This window comes from Aspergillus affinis (assembly GCF_023601865.1).
Source record: "Aspergillus affinis strain CMG 70 chromosome Unknown NODE_39_length_258944_cov_87_149177, whole genome shotgun sequence".
Classification (NCBI taxonomy): domain Eukaryota; kingdom Fungi; phylum Ascomycota; class Eurotiomycetes; order Eurotiales; family Aspergillaceae; genus Aspergillus; species Aspergillus affinis.
Window position 1 is genome coordinate 209830 of NW_026515820.1, and position 21280 is coordinate 231109.

Consider the following 21280-nt stretch of genomic DNA (forward strand, 5'->3'; position numbering starts at 1 on the left):
GACTAGGAACTCCTGCGGTGTGACCGATGACCAGTGACCAGACCAGCCCAAGCTCCTCAGGAACCAGGGTGCGATTCGACCTGCATGATCGATTTCAAATCCAAATGATCACCACCACGGAAAGTGCGGAGGCTGAACACTGAAGGTTGGAGAAGTCCGATCCGCTCCACTTTTTCCCACAGATCGCAGTTTACCTACGACGATGAGCGGAGACATGGAAACGAGTTGGAGTCCTAATACCTGCCTTCATACCCGATCATCGACCCATCGATCCAATAAAATAAGAATAAGGAGACTTCCAAAGAAGAGAAGAAAAGAAAATAACCCCTATGACCAATCAGGCCCGCGACCCAAGACAATCAATCTCACGGTTCCACAACAACCAAAAAACAAGAAAAGAGGGGCCAAGGGACAAAACCATCATCACATTTCCCACGCAGGTACCAGGTTCCGATCCGACTTCCGAGTTACTTTTCTCTCCACGCATAATTCACGTTTCCTGGAGGGTGGTCAGTGGGTTTCCAAGTCACCACGTCGGTTAGTATTCTCCTTAGCTCGGTATCCAATGCACTTTATGCTGTGTATTCGCATATATGCCTCGTTGAGCTGGCTCAAGTTCACCGACAGGATGTGCTGTCAATAGCCTGAGACCGACTATGTAGGTGACTTCGCTAATTTAAATCCCTCTTTCTCTTTCTTGACTTTGGTGCATGTTGGGACAGACACACTTTCTTGAATTCCTACCTATCTGGATCTTTGGTGCAGGAGAGAACAGACACAAACCTGTCTAAATCGCATCCCTCCCCTTGCATGTGCCGGGAAGTGTACACTGTACAGTTGTCATTGTTATCGAGAAGCAAGGAGCCTTCTGCGGACTTAACAAACAGTTCGGCCACGACCTCAGAAGCGAGTAGGCTCAGTTGGTATCGATCTGGCTTCTGATAGTGTGCAAGGGTCATTGAACAGATTGAAAGTTCTGAAGCCCACGGCATAAAGTTCTCGCCTCGCACTCTGCACTCCGCAAAGAGGAAAGACAAGAAAAATGTAACCCGACAACTCACTGCCCCCATTTACTTCCTTCCTGTCTTCGACTAGTTAAATAAGATTAGTGGAAAGTAGAAAAGTAAAGCATGCTCACATGATACTACCTATAATCCCGAAATATTTTTGTAATCCCCGGATATCAAACAATAATCCACGATATCAATCGATGTCAACTCCTGGGCCATTTCACCAACCAGCGAACGGAAAGCTAGATCCAGAAAAATTAGGAGAGAAAAGAAAAGGCAAAGATAAAGTAAATACACGGTCCAAACAACTCCGATTCATTCCTCTAGATGCATAAACAGTCATGAATCATAAAAGCTTATCCAATGGGAAGCAGGTATGCATGTACAGTACACATACATACCGCCCCAACCCATCCCCGATAGTTTTATCAAGCCCTCTTCATAAGCGTCTTCGAGCTACGCGCCAACTCAATGCAGAACTCGCCCCATTCGGTACCGCCGCTGGTCGGTAGCACCTCCTCTGCAATCGCCTCCTCCAATCGTTCGCCATACCGCCGGCGAAATTCGGTCTTCACCAGGTCCAGATGTCGCGGTTCCCAGTGAAATCGGACCAGTCGAGAGATCAATAGTTCGGATCGTTCTTTGCCAGTGCGCGACTCTCGCAGGGCTTGGTGAAGCAGAAGTGCATCACGCATGGGCCGATTGATAACTCCATTGAGAATGTGGGCAAGTGTTTCGCCCTAGGGATTGTTAGTCAAGGGATCACTCATTTATAGAAGAGAAAAAAAATTCGCAGAAAACATACCACAAGATTTTGCGATTTAGAGATCATAGACCGAGCAAAGTTCCGATTATAAACCTTCTCATAGGCACGAAGGACCTCCCGCAAATGCGAATCGCTTCGGCGGACAATGATGTAAATCATTGCGGTCTCGCCACCACTCCGCGAAAGCAGAGCTCGGTTGAGCTCCTCGACGTCGCGATGGACAAGATCCATATTAAGAGGATCCCGCTCACTCTGGCGGTTCTCCTCGAGCGCCAGCAGTACCGCCAGACGGAATTTATCCGCTTTCAGTTCCGCCTTCATGCATTTCTCCAGGCTGTCTGAATAGCGGGAGTCACGGAAACACTCCTTGATTTCTCGGATTTCACTATTGCTGCGACCAAAGAGCGACTCGATCAGAAGCTCCCGTCGCGACGTACTGGACTGGTAATAGCAGTTGGCCCAGAATGCCTCGGATTCCCAGCGGCCTAGCGCCGTGGCGTAACACACTTTGCCAAAAGCGCTATTACCCAGCTTCAGCCGAATGTGTTTGGCCAGGTTGATTCCTTTGCCGTGCAGCTTCACGTGGTTCTTATACTCTTTGCGAAGTTCCAGCATTTCCTCGCTAGTCAAATGAGGCAAGACGCGGATGATCGTCTTGTTATCGATACTGCGGCTATTAAGAGCTTCCTGCATGGCAACCGCATCGGGACCGACGTCATAGAAGGAAACTTTCTTGCGACTGGCAGATGGAGAGATCAACACAAGCGCCTGTCGGCTATCCGAGTCGTGACGCTCGTGTCGAACGCGGCTACTGTCTCTTTTAGAGCGATCGGTGGTTTTATCTCTCTGCTCTCTCTCGTCTTTGGACTTCATCCTCCGATGCTTCCTCCGGCCACTTGTATCGGAACCGCCATCCAGCGGCTCTAGGTCAGAGATATCCTCGTCTAGCTTAGAAGGAATGACTATCGGTGACGGCATGGGAGAGATACTCTGGTATGTGCCTTTGTACGGCTCCTGTAGAGGACTGACCGGTCGGAAATTTGGATCCGGACCGGCAACTGAGAGATTGTTGGCCGACGAGACGGAAAGGCTTGTCGGACGGTTCCCCTTCCTGCTTCCTGGGGTGATCTCCACGAACTGGGGCTCGTTATCCTGGCGGCTGGTCTGGGCCTTGGAGAATTGAGGCGTTGCAGAATACCGGATATTTGAATATTGGGCTTGACTACTTTCAGCCTTGGGATATTGGGGCTGCGTGGAATATGGCACGGCACTGGACGAGGATTTGGAGCTATACTTGACCTTAGGGTCGACCTGTGCATATTGGTAAGGGGTTGGTTTGGCATAACCCGGGACAGAGGTGTCAGATGCATGGCGCTGATGGGTCGGAGATGCCAATGAAGGTGTGTACGCGTTGATGGTAGATACCGAAAGAGGGCGACCACCCCGCGTTGCGTACTGCTGTCCTTCGAGATTGGCATACTGGGGCATCGGGAACCCGGCCGCTACGGTGGGCGAAGAAAGCTCCGGATATGTCGACGCTGGGGGGAAGGCACCGGGCATTGCTTGTTCTGCCTGCGACGTCGGCGGTACAAAGCCCGGTCGCTCGCACTCTGGAATCGGCGCCCAGTTCGACTGCGAAGCCGGCTGCGCCTGCGCGTACTGGGAGGGCACCGCATACTTGTACGGCCCAGGCCGAGCATAGCTGGGATGACTACCCGGAACCTCTTCCTCGGCGCGCGATGAGCCATTGTTGAAGAGCCGATCCGCATTCAACGCCCCGGACATCTGCGCTGCCTCGACTTGCGACGAAGATGCACGATGCGACGCTCCATACCCGTAGTAATCACGCTCCGTTCTCCCCGGTATATCTCCATAGGCAAGGGCGTCATCTTCCGAATCCAAAGACTTATCCGAAGAGTCATCGTAACGGACGGGGCGAAGGTTGGGCGATCGCGTATACTTGCTGCTGCGCTTCGCGGATCTACTCTCCGCGGCATCGGAGAGATAATAGTCGTCGCGGTTTCGTTCGGGGCGCAGGATGTAGCTTCGGTCATCGTGGTCCGAGTCCGAGCCCGTAGGTCGGTAGCGAGAGCTGCTGCGATGGCCGCGACTGGTGCTCGGACCTCGGCTCCTGGAGCGCGTCCGCAGGTGTTCGCGCACGAGGTCTGGGTTTAGAAAAGAGGATCTGGTAGTATCGGGTCCTGGCGAGGGCAGTCTACTATCGCGAGAATGGGAACGGTCACGGATGCGGCCGCCTGTGGAACGGCCGCGCGACCGTGGGTCGCCGACCTGGAGTGACATGGGTGGCAATGAACTCAAACGAGACAACAAGTGTATTTTAGATGCTGCTTAGAGACCAAAGACAGCGACCGAGCCTGCGATAGTAGAAAATGACGAGGTAAGGTGGACGGGCGATGAATAAAAATTGCGATCCGAAAAGCGAGCCGGTCGCAAGTAAATAACAAAATTTTGGGTTTGTGGCCCCGGGAGAGCGAGAGGGGAGAGGGAGGGCAGCTGGGCAGCTGAGCAAGCGCGAACAGACTGATAAGCAGAGATGAACGAACTGATCGTCGGAGGGGTCGGCGTCAAAGGGGAAACGAAACTTCAAATCGAACAAGACTACCAAAAAGGCACGCTGGTCACTCGCAGCGGAATACGCGCTGACTGAATTATTTATGGCAGGAACCACAGTCCCGGGACGCGAGCGACAATATTAATCGTCGAGGAGCCGCATCGTCTCAGGATTGAAGCTGACGGGCAGATCGATTAAAATTCCTTGGACTGCCCCTGGTCAGTCTGGTCCAGTGGTCAGCTTTCTCGCGAATGACCTGCCATGGGAGCTGAATCCACCTCCGCTTGGGCCCTTTGCTGCGTTAGCGCCTCGTATCCTAGCAGTACGGTGTCGCACCAGTCCACCAGGCGCGCCCTTGAAAAATGCACAATCCCTGCACTCTTGACTCCATCCTTCGCGGCAAGTTCAGCCACCACACGTCTGCTCATTGGTCGCGCGCATTCCTTCAGCCTTATTTGCTCGATTGTTCGTCTCTTGGTGGTTTGCATTGAGCGTTGCAGCCTTCTTCTCGTGCAACTGGCGGATGGGGCCAAAAGAAGACATGTAACTAGTCATGCCGTTCAAGGATTGGGCACGAAAATGGCAGAGGAGTACATCCTTATATGGCCCGAGATGATGATGGATGGAGTTTCAATGATGAAGATGATGAAGATGATGGCCTGGGAGATCTTGGCCAAAATGTTATCCGCTTACTAAGCACATCTGGTTGAGATCTTGGTAAAGGTACCCTTCAACTACGAATTTTACAATCTACTGGGGAAATGGTAGCGGTAGTCGCACGGATTGAAGAAATTCATTGATAAGTAAAAACAGCATATGATTCCATGCTCACAACTTGATCGTCCGAAACCCCCTTAGGAAGCAATCGGGAAAAAAGAAAGGAAATAATAGAACGTGGGCTCGAGACCAGTCATTAGAGGCACACCCAGGACACAGACTGCCTATTCCGACAGAAAAGGAAAGAGAATTGAATGGGATCAGGAATACATGGAATGGAAGTAGAAACTCGAAAGAGGTCGCACATGAAGAATGATAAGATGAGATGAATTAGAGGAAAGAAAACATGAAGATAACCGTGCCCATCGGATACGCTCAACACGAGTCGGTCCTTAAACAGAGACGTTGGAGCATCGACAGTGATATCGCAATTAGTACGCTAGGTGGTATAATAATCTCAGGCGCTTCTGTCAACTAAGCTTGCAGAGAAATCGTAAAACAACAGTGTCCAAGTCTAGGGAAAATCCAAAGATGCCGGTGGGGTTCACTGCGCACAAACGGAATGCCAGTATTCGAAAGAAGTGTTCTTTCTCTCTCGTCGTCAGTCCAACGGCTGTCCGACTAGTCTGAAGTTGTTCCGAGTGGAACCTGGGATCGTTCCACGTTCAAGTGAAAATCAGATAAGAAGATTGCATAATGGAGGAAAACGTATAACTAGAGACCCATGCCCACTCTCCGTTGCATTTCGAATCCCGACATTCGGATTGGCATTCCTGACCGCAAATCTCGGGCATGTGAGAGGTGGAACGAAAAGTAGGATGTGACATCTGTTTCATGAAGAAGTAAAAGGGAAAGGAAAGGGATGGAAATTTTTCAAATGAGCCGTCTAAGCGGGCAAGATGACATGACGCAATATGAATCGGTACTTGAGACCCCTTACATTCAGAGGGGACCCATTCTGCCACTGTATTTCTTCTTCTGCGGTGGAGCAGCAACAGCAGCAGCATTAGGGCCATTGCGATTCAAACGGCTCGTTCTCCAGTTTTCATACCAGATCACGCGGCTGGCCTCACGCAGTTCAGCCCGCCAGTCGCTGAACACCGACTCCTTCAATTTGAGAAAATCGCAATGCTCGGGGTTGTGAGGATCAGCAAAGCCCCAGGGGAACCTTCGACCGACGGGCTCCTCCTTGGACTTCAACGAGTGCGGGTCAGGCGACAGTATCGTAAAAGGCAGAAGCTGGGAGGCGGCCTGGGATCCAGATGATTTGCGAGAACTCTGGCTTCGAGCGGATGGGGATCCGGGGGGCTTTATGGCCGCACTAGGATCCTCGGTCGGTTTGGACTCATCAACCTCATCCTCCTCTTCTTCATCGGCACTCTCGGAAGACGTGTACTCATCTTGTTCATCGAGAGCGAGCACCTCGAGAGGGTCTATGTTGGCCTTCTTCAAACTATCCCAAACTGCCTTCCTTAAGTAGGACATGTGGGTCGATGTAATAGTGTCAGCTTTGCTGATGACCGGGACGACCGTGGTTTTACCAACGACTTTGCGTAGAACTTGAATGTCAAGGTATTCGTCGAGGATGCCAACCACGGGAGAATCAGTGGACTTGGATGTTCCTTGGGCGGCACGTTCGGCGGCAGCGATATTTTCGTCTAGGCGCACCGGATCAAGGATCAAGAAAGTACAATGAATATGTGTGTCACGCGCGCCAGGCGAGCGGATCACCTTCATTTCCTCACTCAGGGTCTCCTCGAATTTGCCTTCCAGGAATCCCGCCACGCCACGCAACTGAATGTCAACAATGTTTCTTTCCAATCCTTGCGAGTCCCACAGGGTCAGTCCGACACGTTCTCCGTCGATTTCCGTTTCGAGATAATGGGACGAGTAGCCTTCGTTGGCAGGGGCTAGACGATCAAAGGATTTGAATTCATCCTGAGTGCGAGAAGGGTGTTTGTGAGCTGGCATGGCCAGTGAGTTTCGGAGGAAGTTGAGGAATGAGGTCTTTCCCGAGTTGCGAGCACCGATGACAAGGACACTGGGAGATATGTTAGCGTCTGATGCTCCTTCCGATCCAATCCTTCCCTCGAACCACTCACTTGTAGGGTGTCGGATCCTTGCGGCGACGCAGCCTGCGTGGATTGTTGACGGTGCTTACAGCACTGCTTGCGTAGCTATACCGTCCACGATGTGTCATGCTCTCGGTACGCGCATAGGGGTCGTTCTCGGAGGCTACGGGGGTGCTCACGGCGCTGCGGGCCTGTTGCTGTGACGGAAAGTTCTGGCTGGAAAGAGCAGGGACGGTATCATGCCGTTCTTCACCACCGAATGTCTCGAGAACCGGGGGAGGAGCGAAATCGGGCAGACGGGGAGGTTGTCGGACCATGGACTCGCGCTGGCGACGGATGTCCTCTTCCGTCGCTTGTGGTTTACCCATTTTCTTGCTTTTGCTTCCAGAGGATTTTCTTTCACCTAGAATGTCGGTAGACTTAGAGCGACGGAGGAAGCTGAGAGACGAGGTTCGTTTTTGGTCTTTGGTGGTATCACCATTCTCAGGAAAGGGTTCGGGAGGAGGTTGAGGGTAACCCGGCGTATGGGGTCTAGATGAAGCGGTCGACATTGGGGGAGAAAATCGGGGTGGCACCTTCCAATCACTCGACTGGCTGTTACACGGATGGGTACTTTGCCCAGAAGTGGGGTTCCAGTGAATTAATGTTGTCTCAGATATAGATTCCTTCGCCGACAGAAGCTTCCCGCGTTACCGGCTGTCTTCTGGCGCAATTTCAAGTCGATCCGTTCCCCTGAATGATCGGAGATGATACCTAGCTAATCGCAGGGTATAAGTCAGCACGAAAGCCTTGCAATACAAACCCGCAGGTTTGTCCGTTGGCAGGTGCAGCTCTCTTGCGTTGAGGTTGCTCGAAATCCCCGAACACTAGAACCAACTAGATGGCAAAACACTTACAGTCTTGGCAGTTTATGGGGGTGTCCAACAGCGCTGGGGATCAATCTAGCTAAATATACGAGCTGCTGCGATTCAATGCGTTCGCCTGTTCGCGTTTCTTTTTTCGCCTCAATTGAGCAACTGAAAGATTGAACCGAATACGTGCGATCACTCAACCGCACCGAGACGATAAGATTGGGGGAATGCGCCTAGCGATAATTTGACGTCCACAAGCCCAGCAAGCTTCGGTCGAGCTCAGTCCCGCGTCTCCGGCTTGGAAGATCAAGGAAATCTGAATTGGAACAGAATATGCAGAGTTGAAGTAAAGGTATTCAGTGTGAGGGGGAGCTCCTATATTTTCTCCTGGAAAGATAAAAGCTTTCAGCCCTCGGAGAAGTTGTAAAAATGCCTGCTCACAGCGTCCGACTGATGCGACGCATTCGGATGAGACGGTTAGAAGGGAAAGGGTGTGACAAGAAAAGACCCAAGTTAAACGATCAGGCTGAAGGGGGAAGCTGAGATGAAATGAAAGGAGCACGGCGTTCTAAGATTGATGATGATCGACCAGACAACGGATAATGAGGATGATAAGTGTTGCTCTCCTAATTCATCTGACCCGTTATCCGAATTGCGCAAGCTTGAAGGGAGCAATTGGGTTCGCACTGGAGCTTCAATTCGAAGCCGGCGTTCTCTATTGCCACAACTCGCAGCTCGTGCTCGTTGGGTTGATCTGTCACAGGGCTGCAAGCAGAGACGAAGGCGGAGAAGAGGCTCGAGAATGTTTATTTTATTTTTTCCGTATTGCGCTCGGAAGATGGAGATTCAGGGGCAAAGGACAAGAAGGCAGTTTGCAGGGGGCTCGACCTCCAAGACTGTCGCTCCCCGCTTCCGGTTAGCTCGACGGGCGTATTGACTGTCCGTACGGTACAAAGTATGTTCCCTTCAATCATAGAGATGCCGAGATGTCCAGCATGAGAATCAGGGGTAACACACTCGATAACATTCGGTCTCTACGCGGAAGGAATGTCGGGCCAAAAATGCGACAAACAAGGGAAGGTTGTACAGGTGGGCATTTGCCTTTCCTTTGCTCTTTTCCTGCATTCTGATAGATCGTGGCGTGCCCAGTGACTATCTACCTACGTCCCTTATGGAGTATGAGGATCATCATTACGTTGGAGGTCTGCATTTCCATCCCATGGAACAGAGTTTGTACGGAGTACTTTGTTCCTACTTTGTACCTGCGCCGTAACTACGTCCGCAACGCTGATAAATGATTAAATAAACGATGATCAAAACTCCAGACACACGTGGGTACCTCCCACTAGGTAATGGTGATGCATATGGCATGCATGAATTGATGCGAGAGACTCTATGGCCTATGACCTGTCTTTATTCCAACCCCAATCGTCTGTTCACCCACACAGTGACAAAATGCTCAGTACAACCAAAATTCAAAAGGAAACCCTCCCGTCATAAACAATGGAACACCGACCAGGTAACGTGACGGTAATCCGCGCAGTGTCCCACCTGACAAATAACAACCCTCTTTCATTGGCTCATTTGATCAGCTGTTCAGGAACCTCGGCGCTAGTCCCGTTGGGGTTCGTCTGATCCCGTGCCAGACCGAGAGGGAAAGAGAGAGACAAACAGAGGAGCCCCTGAGAAGAACCGTCTTCTTTTAGCTTCCACTCTCGACTCCCTCTTCGCTTGAGCATTGCTTATGGAGCAATCATCTCCACGATGGAGGATACAGCTGGATCAACCATCAATTCCTTCTATATCACAATTACCCCTCCCACAATGACCTCCCTCTACCATTGCAGCTCAAATAATGGACTAACTAACGCAACGCTTCGGACAAACAGATCAGATCCAGTTACACAATCCCAACCCCTCTCTCTGACCCCACATCATCTGTCTGATTATTCGACCATGTCCCACGTCCTGTACAGTAACCGTTAGGTCCGTACCGGACGAATCGGCCATCCCTTTTCCCTTACCCCGTGGACCCCGTTCCCACATAACCTCGTCGTCCACTCGTCCTAAGCCAAGGTCCCAGTTCCTCAGGCCGTTGTCGACGTTGAGTTGATCGTGCTCCAAATCCGGAAGGGAAGCTCAACGCATGGATCATCCGGACACACCTTGGTCCGGGAAAGCGTCTTAAATTTGGGTCCGTTAGGTCCTCCGGCGTACTTCTTCTGTCCAAACAGCTCCGGTCCGCCTGGGAGGGCATCGTCACCCCATTGCCCGTTGAAGTTCAGCCAGCTGACCGGGTAGCTGTCATCGTAGGGCTTGAAGCTCTGGTCGGCGGCGTTGTAGCTGTATGCGTATGCGCTCAGGATAGGGTCCCAGAGAGTTCCTTGGTCGGTGGTGTCGACCACGAAGCCGAAGGGGAGGTTCAGATGCGGAATGGCGTGATCGTGGTTCCTGGATACGACGATCGGAGAGAAGTTAGTATCGCAGTGAGGAAGCTAGGAAAGACAGAGCGGCGAAACGATAACTAGCATGAACCTACCCGGCGATGGAATACAGTGCATGCGTGCCTTTCCCTGAATAGGCGATCGGTCGCTTGCCCTTCTTCTCTGTGGCCTTGTACTTGAACGCCTGTCCGTGGGCATGCTGACTGTACCAGATGGCTTGGGGTTCTCCATTGGAGAATCGGACCATGTTGTGCTCCCTGTCAATCTCATCAGACATACGCAACATGGAGGTATCTGAGTAAGATCAACGAACCAGTCTCCCATGTGATCTCCGAACTCCATGCCCACGACCGTATTTCCCTGGTTATACCTTCAAACTCGATGAGCATGCTGTCTCTCTCTCTCTCCGTTACATGAATGTCACACTCACGCATAGAAATAGAAATAGAAAGCATCTACCGTGCCGTCACCGTGGTCGTTCACGATGATCGACGAGGAGACATCATCGGACTTGCCCTCCGCCGTGATTTCAGCGCCGAGGAACCACGACGGCGTCGGGTCCGCATCAATGCCTTCTTTAGACGTCAGGTAGACGCTCGTGTTTCCCAGATCATTAAGCTCGTCCAAGTTATCGAGAGTGAGCGGCGAGGGCGCTCCATCTACAACTTTCCAGTCCACCTGCGGGCTGGTGTATTCGAGCTGCTGGGCGAATCCGGATGGTCGGTACTTGTCCTCGCTGTGTAGCCAGATTAGCGGTGCTAGGGAGAGGGTTAGCGCAAGGTGTTATTGTCAATCGGCCCAGCATGACCTACCGTAGTCTAGCACATAGCTAGGCAGAGAAGTTGCTGCCAGATCCATAGATGCGGGTGCTCAATCTTTTTGCTTTGCTAGTACATGGACATATGTTAGATATCAACACCTAGCTCAAATATAGAACAGAAGAAAAGGAAAGAAATCCTACATGACCCTCTCCAAACAAAGTCTAGCAAATCTTCCGTCGTCAACGTCTCCAACAAGATCGAGAGAAAAGAAATCCTTCGGCCAGAACAGACCATTTCCCTTTTTAAGAGGAATCCCCAGCCAGCCCCGTCACGGGCAAAAGACCAGGAATCTACTTCGGGACATGATTATCTCTCGTTCTCCTGCAATTCGACCTTCCAGGATGGCTTGGGTTACATAGCATCGATCGGTCTAAACCTCCTGACCAGGCCATTGTATTGCCATCGTGGGGTCCATTTATCCCATGCCCCCTTGTCGTGAGGGCTGAGGGAGAGAAAATAAAAACAAAACCACCCAAGACAAATAGAAAAACTAATCTCGCATCTGCGCATCATACCTGCAGCTGATGAAAGTGTCACAGCCAATGCATCTGGCTCGACTTGCCTCGTGCAGGAATAGAAGTAACAAGAGAGAGGGGGGGATATCGCTGATCCTCATCGGCCTTGACAAGGGTTGTCTATTGTTGTTGGATCGGAAGCCCCGAACCCTAGTCATTTTCACATTCTCTCGGTGAGTTAGGAACTAATTCACTGTGTGTTAGGGCCGAGCAGGGAGCGGGAATTGAGAAAATACGCCATACAGAAGGCCGATAAGCATGATCGCGACAGGACCAATGATCCCGGGGCAGCGTCCAACGTGGTTTGGGATCGACATGGTCAGCTTTGCTGCGCGTCGGATATGCCCGATCGATCCCGTGATGGCTGTCGTACCTCTCATTCGGAGTGTTCGTAGCATTATTAACTGCCCTGTCTGCTGTCCATATGGTCCTTCAGAGTCAGTCAGCCCTGCAGGGATCACCCGGCCTGGACTCATGTTCTGGGATGGTTTGTGACCGAGCGGGTGATGAACTGGGTCTGGGTGACCTTGTAACTGCAACCCTTGGGATCTGGGATGTTTTAAATCGTGCGGATGGAACGCGGTGGTTTATTTTTTTTCCTTCCGATTTTAGATCCAAGTGTCGCACTCGCAAATCTAAGCCTAAGTATCTTCTCTAGTTGAACATTGATCATTGATTGAATTTTACCTGCTTTCTCATCCCCTCTATACAAAACTAGGTACTATACCTCCTTCTTCTCAGCTTCCTTCCTCTGCCTCTCCTGCAACAACTTAAACACCCTCAAATCCAACGGAATCCTCTCCCCCAGCCATGTCGCCCTCTGTGTATGATTTCGTTCTTCTTCCGTTTCCACCGTGTTCGGGTGGATCAACGCACTCAGTGGCCCCCGGTTCAGGATCAACCACGGCACAAATGCCCCGAACTGGGCCGGCGTGAACAGGTTCACTTCGAACATGGCCACGGGATGCGGTCCGATCGGTCGATCGAAGAACGTGTAGATGCGCAGCTCGGGGACTGCATGGTTTGGTTTGGTTAGCATGTACGGAGTATATGCGCAGGATGCAAATCACGGGTCATGCAGACGAGCGAGAGCCCTCGCGAGACTCCGAGGTTCTGGATCGGTGCGAATGGAATCACCCCAACCAGACCACGAGACGAGGCGCGATGAGGCTGCTTGCTTGCTTGAGCAGATCATGCTTTTCAGGTGGTGGCCAGGCATGTAAATGTGTCTTAGATTTGGGAGATGAGAGACGGAAGAATTCTCCAGCATACATACATTCTCGTCGGATTCGTTCCCAGAGCGCCTTTGCGTAGGCTACTTGGTCGGGGTTATTCTGGTCGGGTCTTTTGTTAGACATTCTGCCTGTCTGTCCCTCTTTCTCTCGTTCTCTGGATCTCCCTCGCTATCTTTCTCTCAAGCCAAACAAGCAGAAACCTCAAACATACCTGAAAATGATAAATATGCACATCAAACCCCCCACGTCTATCCTTGGCCAACGGATCCGGGAACTCCTCATACGCTTTACTCAAGACCCCATGTTGAGGGTTTTTCAATGATTTGCCGTCTTCGTTTCTCTCGCTATTTAGATTGTCAGTATATGTTTATAAATAGAACTGTGACTCTGGTGGTGTATTCTTTTTGGCTTTTGGGCTTTCGGTGGCTTGCTTCCAGGCAAGGAAGGGTTTAGGTAGCGGAATGTATCCGTAGAATAAGAACTTACTCCGAGAGGGGCTCTAGGTTCTCATACCCCTCCAAGGGAGAGGGGTACGTGAATGCCCAAGCGTCCGTCATAGTATAGAGGATCTGAGTAGCTGTATTTTCTCGTAGTCTGGAGTCTGCGTCGATTCGATCAAGCAGGTAGCAGCAGTATGTAACCTCCGCTGTAGGTATGTATGGACTTGTAGCTAGCTAGTCAGTGACAAGATCAGACAAAAAAGCATAAAATCATACAAAGACAAAAAGAACCCGTATAATCCCAGCTCGCCCTAAATATAATTATCAATCAATTAACAATTCCCAAGGCCACAGTGGCTTCTAGATTCCTCATGCGTCAAAGTATGATGTGATTTTGGTGCGGACGAGGCGAACGCCATGTCGCATTCCGCACTCTGACAAAGCCGCGGAATAAGAACAGCTCGGGTCTTGGCATCGTCGATGACGAACGTTCGACTTGGTTATGGTGATTCATAGTGGTAGTATGAATTATACAGAGATTTTTGATTTATGCTCAAGGTGGCTTTGGGTTAAATTGGGATAATAGCAAATTATTTATGGCTTAGCTAGTTGGACTCTTAACTTTGCTTTGCGGGGATATATTTCCAAGTCACCCTCAAGTAGTTAGAATAGGCAACCTAAACTCAACCCTTCTAAATAGTAAAAGTATGCCTCATTATTCATGTTCATCATTATAATATTCACTCATCTCACCAACCTCGCTTGTAGATACAAAACAAAGGACAATCCAGTCCCAACGCCTCAACCCCGAAATAATATGCTAAGGTAAATTCGTAAACCGGCTACCAAGAGGCTTTCACATCGATATGACCCTCATCGTCAACAAATTTGCCGCGATCCCATTCCCGACCTTCTCCTTTCTTCGACCATTTCACATCTTCAAGTCTGCCCTCAGAGTCATCCGCTGCGGCTGTGGAGGTAGTGTTGCTCTTCCACCGCTCCACGAATGAATCATTGAAACCAGCCTCTCGCAATCGTTCCTCGCCCCTTTGTCTCCAACGTGCTCGATCCCGGACCGCTTCAAGAGCAAGTTCCCAGTCATCATCTCCGGTCATTAATCCAGGGACCGGGCGGCGACTGGACTTCTTCGTAGTTGCGTCATCGTCTTCTAGTTGCACGTCCAGTGCAGGGTCATAGTCGGCGGCGAAATGCGCATCAATGTTGCTAGCGTTGGGTCTGTAAGCACCTCGGCCGCGGGAACGAAGTGGTACATTTTCATCAAAGCCGTTTTCCTTCGGGGGAAGAGGCCCGACCAAATCCTCCAGAGGGTCTGTATCATATCCGTTCTGCTGAGAAGGTGCGGTAGACGGTTCCTTGCGAGTGGTGGCGTGTTTTCGAGATAGATCGCGTTCACGGGAGCGATGCCGGCCACTGCGTTCACTGTGTCTGTCCTTTTCCCTCCGACTTTCCCTCGCTCGGGGAGATCTCGACCGCGACCGCGAGAGTGAATTGGAACGTCGTCGGTATCGTCGATGGTGACTGCGAGAGTATGAATCCCGGTCCTTAGGCGAACGACTTCGCGATCGAGAGTAGGACTGATGTCGACGACTCCTGCGGGATGATCTATGGCCGTCTTCCTCCGTATCATGTCTATGGCGATATTTACTGGAACGCTCCTTGTCCTCGGATGCTGAACGACTCCTATGCCTGCGTCGATGCGACCGGTATCTTTCATCACGGTCGTCCTTTCTTTCACGTCGCGAATCTCGATCGTCGGTTCTAGAATGGCGATGACGGGGTTTGGTGGCATCGTGCGAAGAGTCAATTGCTTGGGTTCGCAGCTGTCGCATCCTTTCCCTTGCCTCCCTCTCCTCCTTTCGCTTCAAGGCTGCATTATGACTATCCGTTTGATTGATGATATGACGTAAAAATTGTGTATTCGGTTTAGGAGCTGCGCCGGTAGGTCTATAAATAATTCCATACATCAGCTCAGCAATTTCAACGCGGGGGAAGCTAAGAAAATAAAGTTCTCACCGTTTAGGCATATAAGCACCCAGTCCCTGGACCGAATATTTCAGAGAGCTATCCCGCGCTTCTCCCGCAAGCACCTGAGCCACATAGTCATCGTTGTTGACGTCGCCGATTGCGTTAGGAGGCATCGCCAAAGATGGGTGGCGGCAGGTTGCGGTGCCGTGGAGAAGATGACAAGATAGAGCAGTCAAGCGTCCGGTCAGGAAATGGAACGAAATAGCAGACACTGACAGGAAGCAAGATGACCCGTCACAGTATGCAGCCAGGAGAACTGAGACCCAAGCACATCATTAAGCCCGTAGAAAGAGTCAAGACGTAAGGAGGAAAGAACTGACTGGGTCATTATTAGCGGGCTTGTTTTGGTCTCACCGCCTGCGGCGCCGATCGAGCGGTCGCATCTGACATTTGTTTATCTCCGCCGATTCTGCCAACACGCGATTCTCTCCCTCCCCTCCCACTTCGGCGCTTCTTGGATACGCTTGGTTACGACAATTCTATGTTATAGGTGAACCTTTTATTATTGCAGTCATTGACATTTTTCTACGACCTGAACTGCGTGCAAATATCGGAAGTCTCGCAATGTCGGACGTTTCCCATACCGACATCCTGGAGAAACTCCAGGAATTGGAGCAAGACAGCGGCAATTTAGATACAAATCTTGCGATTGTTCGCATCAGCGAGCCGATCTTCTCTCCAGAAGGAAATTCAGCACCTACTCCGTCGAAGCGAAAATCCGATGTCTCTACAATCGACAATCCCACGCCTGCCTCGCTCGAGGCCGATCTGACACATTACAAGGTGAGAACTCCATTGGTTCGCGTACGATCCCCATGAGAGGAAGTTAACAAAAGGCCGGAAAACAGGAACTTTTCTCGAAACTCCGATTCTCCTACGTCGAACAGGTCACGAAAGAGAAATTCCTACGAGCGATCGTCGGCGATCCGCCGCTTGTGGTCGGTCACAATGAGAATGTCGAGTTAGAGGTGCATTCAGCAGAGGTGAAAGCCGAGCTGCGTGCCCGGAAAGAAGAAGTGCGAGCGATGATCGAAGAAATGGAGACGACGGGTCGTGATCTTTCAAGGCGTGAGTTATTCCCGCGCATGAATGCCAGCAATTGCCTGGCGACGGCCTCAGAAGGAAAGAAGATCGCTAACATCATGACTCCCCGACAGGCTACAAGAACGTTCAGCTCCAGATGGCGCAACTTTCGACACTCCCTGAATCCATTGAAAATCTTGAATCCACAATTGCGGGTCTGCGCGCGAAGCAGGTCGCGAACATGGATCTATCGTCGTCGCAGAACCTCCCACTTCCCGCAACGTTGAACCTTCTGTCTGAGAAAGAGGCAGAACTGTCGGCACTCGATCGGCAGCTTGCCGCGGTACAGAATACTCTGCCTCGTAAAACGAGGGAGGTTGAAACTATAGAGCGGGAGCTCACGGTGCTTGAAAAGCGAAAATCAGAAGCCGTGATCCAGGCGCGGGAAGCCAAGAGAAAGAAGCAGGAGGGTGAAAGTGACAGGCTCGAGGAAATGGGACGATGGTACAGAAGCGCCGAAGAGGTGCTCAAGGGACTAGTGGGTGTTGGGGAATAACTCCTCCTGGGGATCGATGAACTAGCACGATGTACGATAAAATGTGGGGAAAGGCGTTGGGTCTTATTTTGGGAATTTCTTATCAGAGGGGTTCAAGGGGATACAAAAATGTAATACTGGATAGCCTGGCGCGGGGGAGGGGGCAGGGACAATTACGGATTACTACAGAACTGAGGATTATAGCATGTATTCGGGTTTCGGAATGTAGCCATAAGGCCAAATTTTGATTCATTGAATGGCATGATCGTACAACATGATACGCTATGCTGCAGTCACAAGGAAGCCCCCAAATTTTGTGTTCCATAGCGAAACCCGTCCTTACTCCATGTTTAAAGAATTTACTCTTCCTCCTCCTCTTCCTCGCCGTCACCGCCGCCGGCAGCAGCAGCGGCCTTCTTGCGCTGGACACGTCCAGGGCGGCCACCGCCGTAGGGCGAGGTAAGAGCGAAGTCGATGTGCTTCTGGGAGTCCAGGCGGACCATGTAGGAAGGCACGTTGACGATCTGCTTGCCAACACGGATGTGACGCTGCTTGATCAGGACACGAGCGTGGTGGATGGACTTGGCAAGGCCGAGCTTGTAGACACAGGTCTGCAGACGACGCTCCAAGAAGTCCTCGACACGGAGGGCCAGGACGTAATCGAGCTTCATGCGGGACTCATCGAGCACACCGATACGGACCAGACGGCGAATCAAAGCGTTACCTTCGAAAAGACGCTTGGGGTCCTTCTCGTCGAGGGTGAGCAGCTCACTAGATAGATGTGAACCGTTAGCCTGCTGTTTCTGATTCCGTTTCCTTGCGCAATTTCTTTTTGTATCCTCCGCGATGATTGTTATCTCTTAGGGGTCGGGGTCGCATACCGAGCAGCACGACGGATCTTGGACAGAGTGAGCTGGACACGCCACACCTCACGCTTGTTGCGCAGGCCGTACTCGCCGACAATCTTCAATTCCGAGTCACTATTCCAACCAGGTTAGAGACGTGAACACACGACATAACCAGAAGCACGCTTCTGGTTAGTGGCCGGAGAGTACTAACAGACGAGCCGACTCGAAAGCTGCGCAAAAATTAGCATTGGTCGGTCTTCAAAATTTTTTTCTGAAGTCATTTCAACCAAGGCAAACTTACGACGACGGGGGACCTTGTAGGTCTTGGAGTAGACGCGACTGTAAAGAACATGATAATTAGACGAGTTCGAAAACAGCGCATAACATCGACGTGGCTGTATACTCACGGGACGGGGGCCATGGCTGCAAATTGGGCGTTGTCGCGAGGTTGTCGAACACACTAAGCTTGACCAAGTCGGCGACAGATGAGAAGATGAAGATGCGTTTTGGAGAGCGGAACTAAGCGAGCGAGAGTGGAGCCGGAATCAGCTTAGCGCAAGGGTTAGCCCTGGGCGGTGGAGAACCGCGCACTAAGCATCCGAAGAAGTCTACAACCCTACGGGCGGCAGAGTGAGGCACTTCTTCGTTGTCGACAAGTTCCCAATTCCAGCACCACCAACACCGCCGACATGGGTCACTCGCACGGTTTGAGATCCGGCACTCGGGTATGTCGATGTTCACCATGATGGAAATGCGCTTTTCGGTCGGGAGTCATGCGCTGACGATTTTTTTCAGTATGCCTTCAGCCGTAACTTCAAGGAGCACGGCCAAATCGCCCTGTCGACCTACCTGAAGACCTACCGGTACGCTCGAAAATTTTTCTCCCGCCGAATTCGAAGATACGATGGATATTTTGAACAGGATCTGATATAAATGCATTTTTTAGGGTCGGTGATATCGTTGATATCAAGGTCAACGGTGCCGTTCAGAAGGGGTCAGTTTGAAATTCCCGCCCGCGCAAAGTCTCGATTGAATTGTGGAGGAAATGGTTTTTGTTTTTCTTCTATGGGTCGTTTTTTGCTGAGACATTGGAAACAGTATGCCCTACAAGGTCTACAACGGTAAGACCGGTGTCGTCTACAACGTGACCAAGTCCTCCGTCGGTGTCCTCCTCTACAAGGTTGTCGGCAACCGCTATCTCGAGAAGCGCGTCAACGTCCGCATCGAGCACGTCAAGCACTCCCGCTCCCGTGAGGACTTCATCAAGCGTGTCAAGGAGAACGCCCAGAAGAAGCGCCAGGCCAAGGAGCAGGGCATCCACCTCCACCTCAAGCGCCAGGCCGTCCAGCCCATTGAGGCCCACCTCGTCGAGGGCACCACCCCCGAGACCATCACTCCTATCCCCTACGATACTCACATCTAAACGAATGGAATGGTCGACGCGGTTGTTTGGTGTTTTCTGGGTTTCCGATCCATGGGTGGATTTTGCATTAAGACGCAGCGAAAAAATTATAGGGTTCTCGGATGTACGAGCACATCTCACAGCCTGTGCATAGATTCCCCTGAATGAAGAAAAAACAAAATTTCGATTCCCTTGTTCAAACCCGATTGCCAGAATTTGGCGCCATGCTTTCTTCCGGGTCCTGGTTTCTGCGCCTTCGCAGATTCTCACGTCAAGTCAAATCCCGAGGGTCCGCTCAAGATTCTCGGGAGGCCGCGGTTGGGTATGGCCGGTTGGTTGCACCCATGAAGCAGTCAACATCGAACAGAAAAAGATGGCTTCATCGCCATTATTCGTAGAAAAGAATTGACTTGTTGAAATTGAAGAGACCTACCATCCGGGGGGCCTCAGAATCTCTGGAATGCCTCTTAAAAAACGCTCTGGACTGTCAATCTGCATCATCCCCAAAGGTGTATGTGTAACACCGTATAATCCATGTATTCGCACTTCACCTTCGCGTGAGTCACATCCTGGGCGCGAAAGATCTGCGACGGCCTGGACTCTGTAACACCGCCCTTCCACCCATCTTCAGAAAAAATTGATTACGTTACATCGAAAATTCCATGCTCTCTTCCCCGGATCCAAACCCCCCACAGGCTCAAGCTAGCTGCTAAGCCATGGCGATTGCCGGCCTAAGACCATCCCAACACTGGGCACTAAGTCACTAACCCTCCCATCTCCATCCCATCAAACCCTCGACTAGGCAAGGTGGTTCTAGAACACCATCCCCGGTTGGTGGGTGATGTCATCAGCAATGGACTAGTTAACCGTCTAGCATGAATTCTAGACAGTCATCCTCCTCTCAATCAACTCCGCCACAATGCAGGATAGCTTCCATCACACCCAGAGACCATCAATGAGCATTCAATTTGAAACAGTTGTGCAGACAGACCTTGGCATGTTGCCCGCTTGTATCCGACCGGATGTCAGAGTGGCGAATATCATCGATCGGAGTCGATAAGGCTCTGAGGGCCAGCAAGACAAGGCTCCCCGGGAATGACTCGTAGGAGAAGGCAAGCCTCTCGAGTCTCCACGTGTTGCATTAAAGTGAATCAAGTCTGAGATATGGCATTGGGTTACGTGGAAGGTTGTGCTGCTAGTTGGTTTTTTTTTTTTTTTTTACAGATAGTTGTAGGTTGGTTTGAAAAAATATAGTTTGGTGGGTGTGCGACGAATTAAGCCAAAACGATCATTAATCGAGGTGCTGCGATTTTAGTTTGGGTGGTGCTAGACCCTGAACACCGACCAACTCCCCTTTTTGCTTAGTTCCTTGACCCGAGTGCCTTTTCTTGCAGCTGCATAGGATCTTTTGCAGAGATCCAGACCGTCTGAACAGCAGAGGAAGACAAACTGTGGGTGGAGTTTGGCCGACCCAGCGGGCCGTTCTCAACCCGCCCGCAGGTTCGGGGAGGAGTGGCGTAGCCGAGTCTTTCAAGCATTCGTGGAACACGTCGCTCAGCAGTGCCTCAACTGGTGGGTTGACAAAATATTATTATTGCGATACATTAGATTGTTTTTCTTTCGGCGTGCGCCGAGCGTGGCTTGAGAAGCAGTCGGACGACAGCGACCACCCGTGACGAGCGTTCTCTCCACGCCTCATTTTGCTGCTGCGTGCAGATAGTGCTAACTGTACGGGGTAATACAATTTCAACGTCGAATGACGGATAATTAAGACAATTAAGACACGCTAACTCCGAGTGAAAGGGAGTTCCTACTCTAGACGGAAGAGATAGGGACATACCACGCCCTGTGACTTGCAGGTGCCCTATGTGTCATCGGGAGATCACCTGCGACTGCGATCGTCTCAACGGGCGTCAAGCAAGATGATTACCAGGAAATGCAGTCCAACAAAGAAAAAAAGAATCTGCAAATCCACGCAAGCTG

General features: G+C 51.1%; 8 protein-coding genes across 8 annotated transcripts; 2 read left to right on the forward strand and 6 right to left on the reverse strand.

The window, feature by feature from the left end:
* Positions 1 to 1438: 1438 nt before the first annotated feature.
* Positions 1439 to 4077, reverse strand: anxc4 (annexin ANXC4; the record flags this gene model as incomplete). Its single annotated transcript, XM_053099981.1, has 2 exons — positions 1439 to 1750; positions 1816 to 4077. 2 exons carry the CDS (start codon positions 4075 to 4077, stop codon positions 1439 to 1441), a joined length of 2574 nt encoding a protein of 857 aa, XP_052956362.1.
* A 1930-nt stretch (positions 4078 to 6007) lies between these two features.
* aspE (septin) lies at positions 6008 to 7688 on the reverse strand (the record flags this gene model as incomplete). Its single annotated transcript, XM_053099982.1, has 2 exons — positions 6008 to 7106; positions 7168 to 7688. The coding sequence occupies 2 exons, from the start codon at positions 7686 to 7688 to the stop codon at positions 6008 to 6010; spliced, it is 1620 nt and encodes a 539-aa protein (XP_052956363.1).
* Positions 7689 to 9888: 2200 nt separating this feature from the next.
* On the reverse strand, positions 9889 to 11290 carry KD926_006959 (uncharacterized protein; the record flags this gene model as incomplete). The annotated part of the gene is made up of 7 exons (XM_053099983.1): positions 9889 to 9956; positions 10013 to 10106; positions 10154 to 10439; positions 10528 to 10689; positions 10746 to 10802; positions 10863 to 11190; positions 11245 to 11290. 7 exons carry the CDS (start codon positions 11288 to 11290, stop codon positions 9889 to 9891), a joined length of 1041 nt encoding a protein of 346 aa, XP_052956364.1.
* Positions 11291 to 12489: 1199 nt separating this feature from the next.
* KD926_006960 (uncharacterized protein) lies at positions 12490 to 13560 on the reverse strand (the record flags this gene model as incomplete). The annotated part of the gene is made up of 4 exons (XM_053099984.1): positions 12490 to 12782; positions 13045 to 13102; positions 13215 to 13347; positions 13490 to 13560. The coding sequence occupies 4 exons, from the start codon at positions 13558 to 13560 to the stop codon at positions 12490 to 12492; spliced, it is 555 nt and encodes a 184-aa protein (XP_052956365.1).
* A 725-nt stretch (positions 13561 to 14285) lies between these two features.
* On the reverse strand, positions 14286 to 15602 carry KD926_006961 (uncharacterized protein; the record flags this gene model as incomplete). The annotated part of the gene is made up of 2 exons (XM_053099985.1): positions 14286 to 15408; positions 15478 to 15602. The coding sequence occupies 2 exons, from the start codon at positions 15600 to 15602 to the stop codon at positions 14286 to 14288; spliced, it is 1248 nt and encodes a 415-aa protein (XP_052956366.1).
* Positions 15603 to 16053: 451 nt separating this feature from the next.
* On the forward strand, positions 16054 to 17068 carry KD926_006962 (uncharacterized protein; the record flags this gene model as incomplete). The annotated part of the gene is made up of 3 exons (XM_053099988.1): positions 16054 to 16272; positions 16338 to 16557; positions 16647 to 17068. The coding sequence occupies 3 exons, from the start codon at positions 16054 to 16056 to the stop codon at positions 17066 to 17068; spliced, it is 861 nt and encodes a 286-aa protein (XP_052956367.1).
* Positions 17069 to 17406: 338 nt separating this feature from the next.
* KD926_006963 (40S ribosomal protein uS4) lies at positions 17407 to 18316 on the reverse strand (the record flags this gene model as incomplete). Its single annotated transcript, XM_053099989.1, has 5 exons — positions 17407 to 17818; positions 17929 to 18027; positions 18107 to 18125; positions 18197 to 18234; positions 18303 to 18316. The coding sequence occupies 5 exons, from the start codon at positions 18314 to 18316 to the stop codon at positions 17407 to 17409; spliced, it is 582 nt and encodes a 193-aa protein (XP_052956368.1).
* A 268-nt stretch (positions 18317 to 18584) lies between these two features.
* KD926_006964 (60S ribosomal protein eL21) lies at positions 18585 to 19318 on the forward strand (the record flags this gene model as incomplete). Its single annotated transcript, XM_053099990.1, has 4 exons — positions 18585 to 18620; positions 18691 to 18758; positions 18842 to 18889; positions 18994 to 19318. The coding sequence occupies 4 exons, from the start codon at positions 18585 to 18587 to the stop codon at positions 19316 to 19318; spliced, it is 477 nt and encodes a 158-aa protein (XP_052956369.1).
* Between the last annotated feature and the right edge of the window lie 1962 nt (positions 19319 to 21280).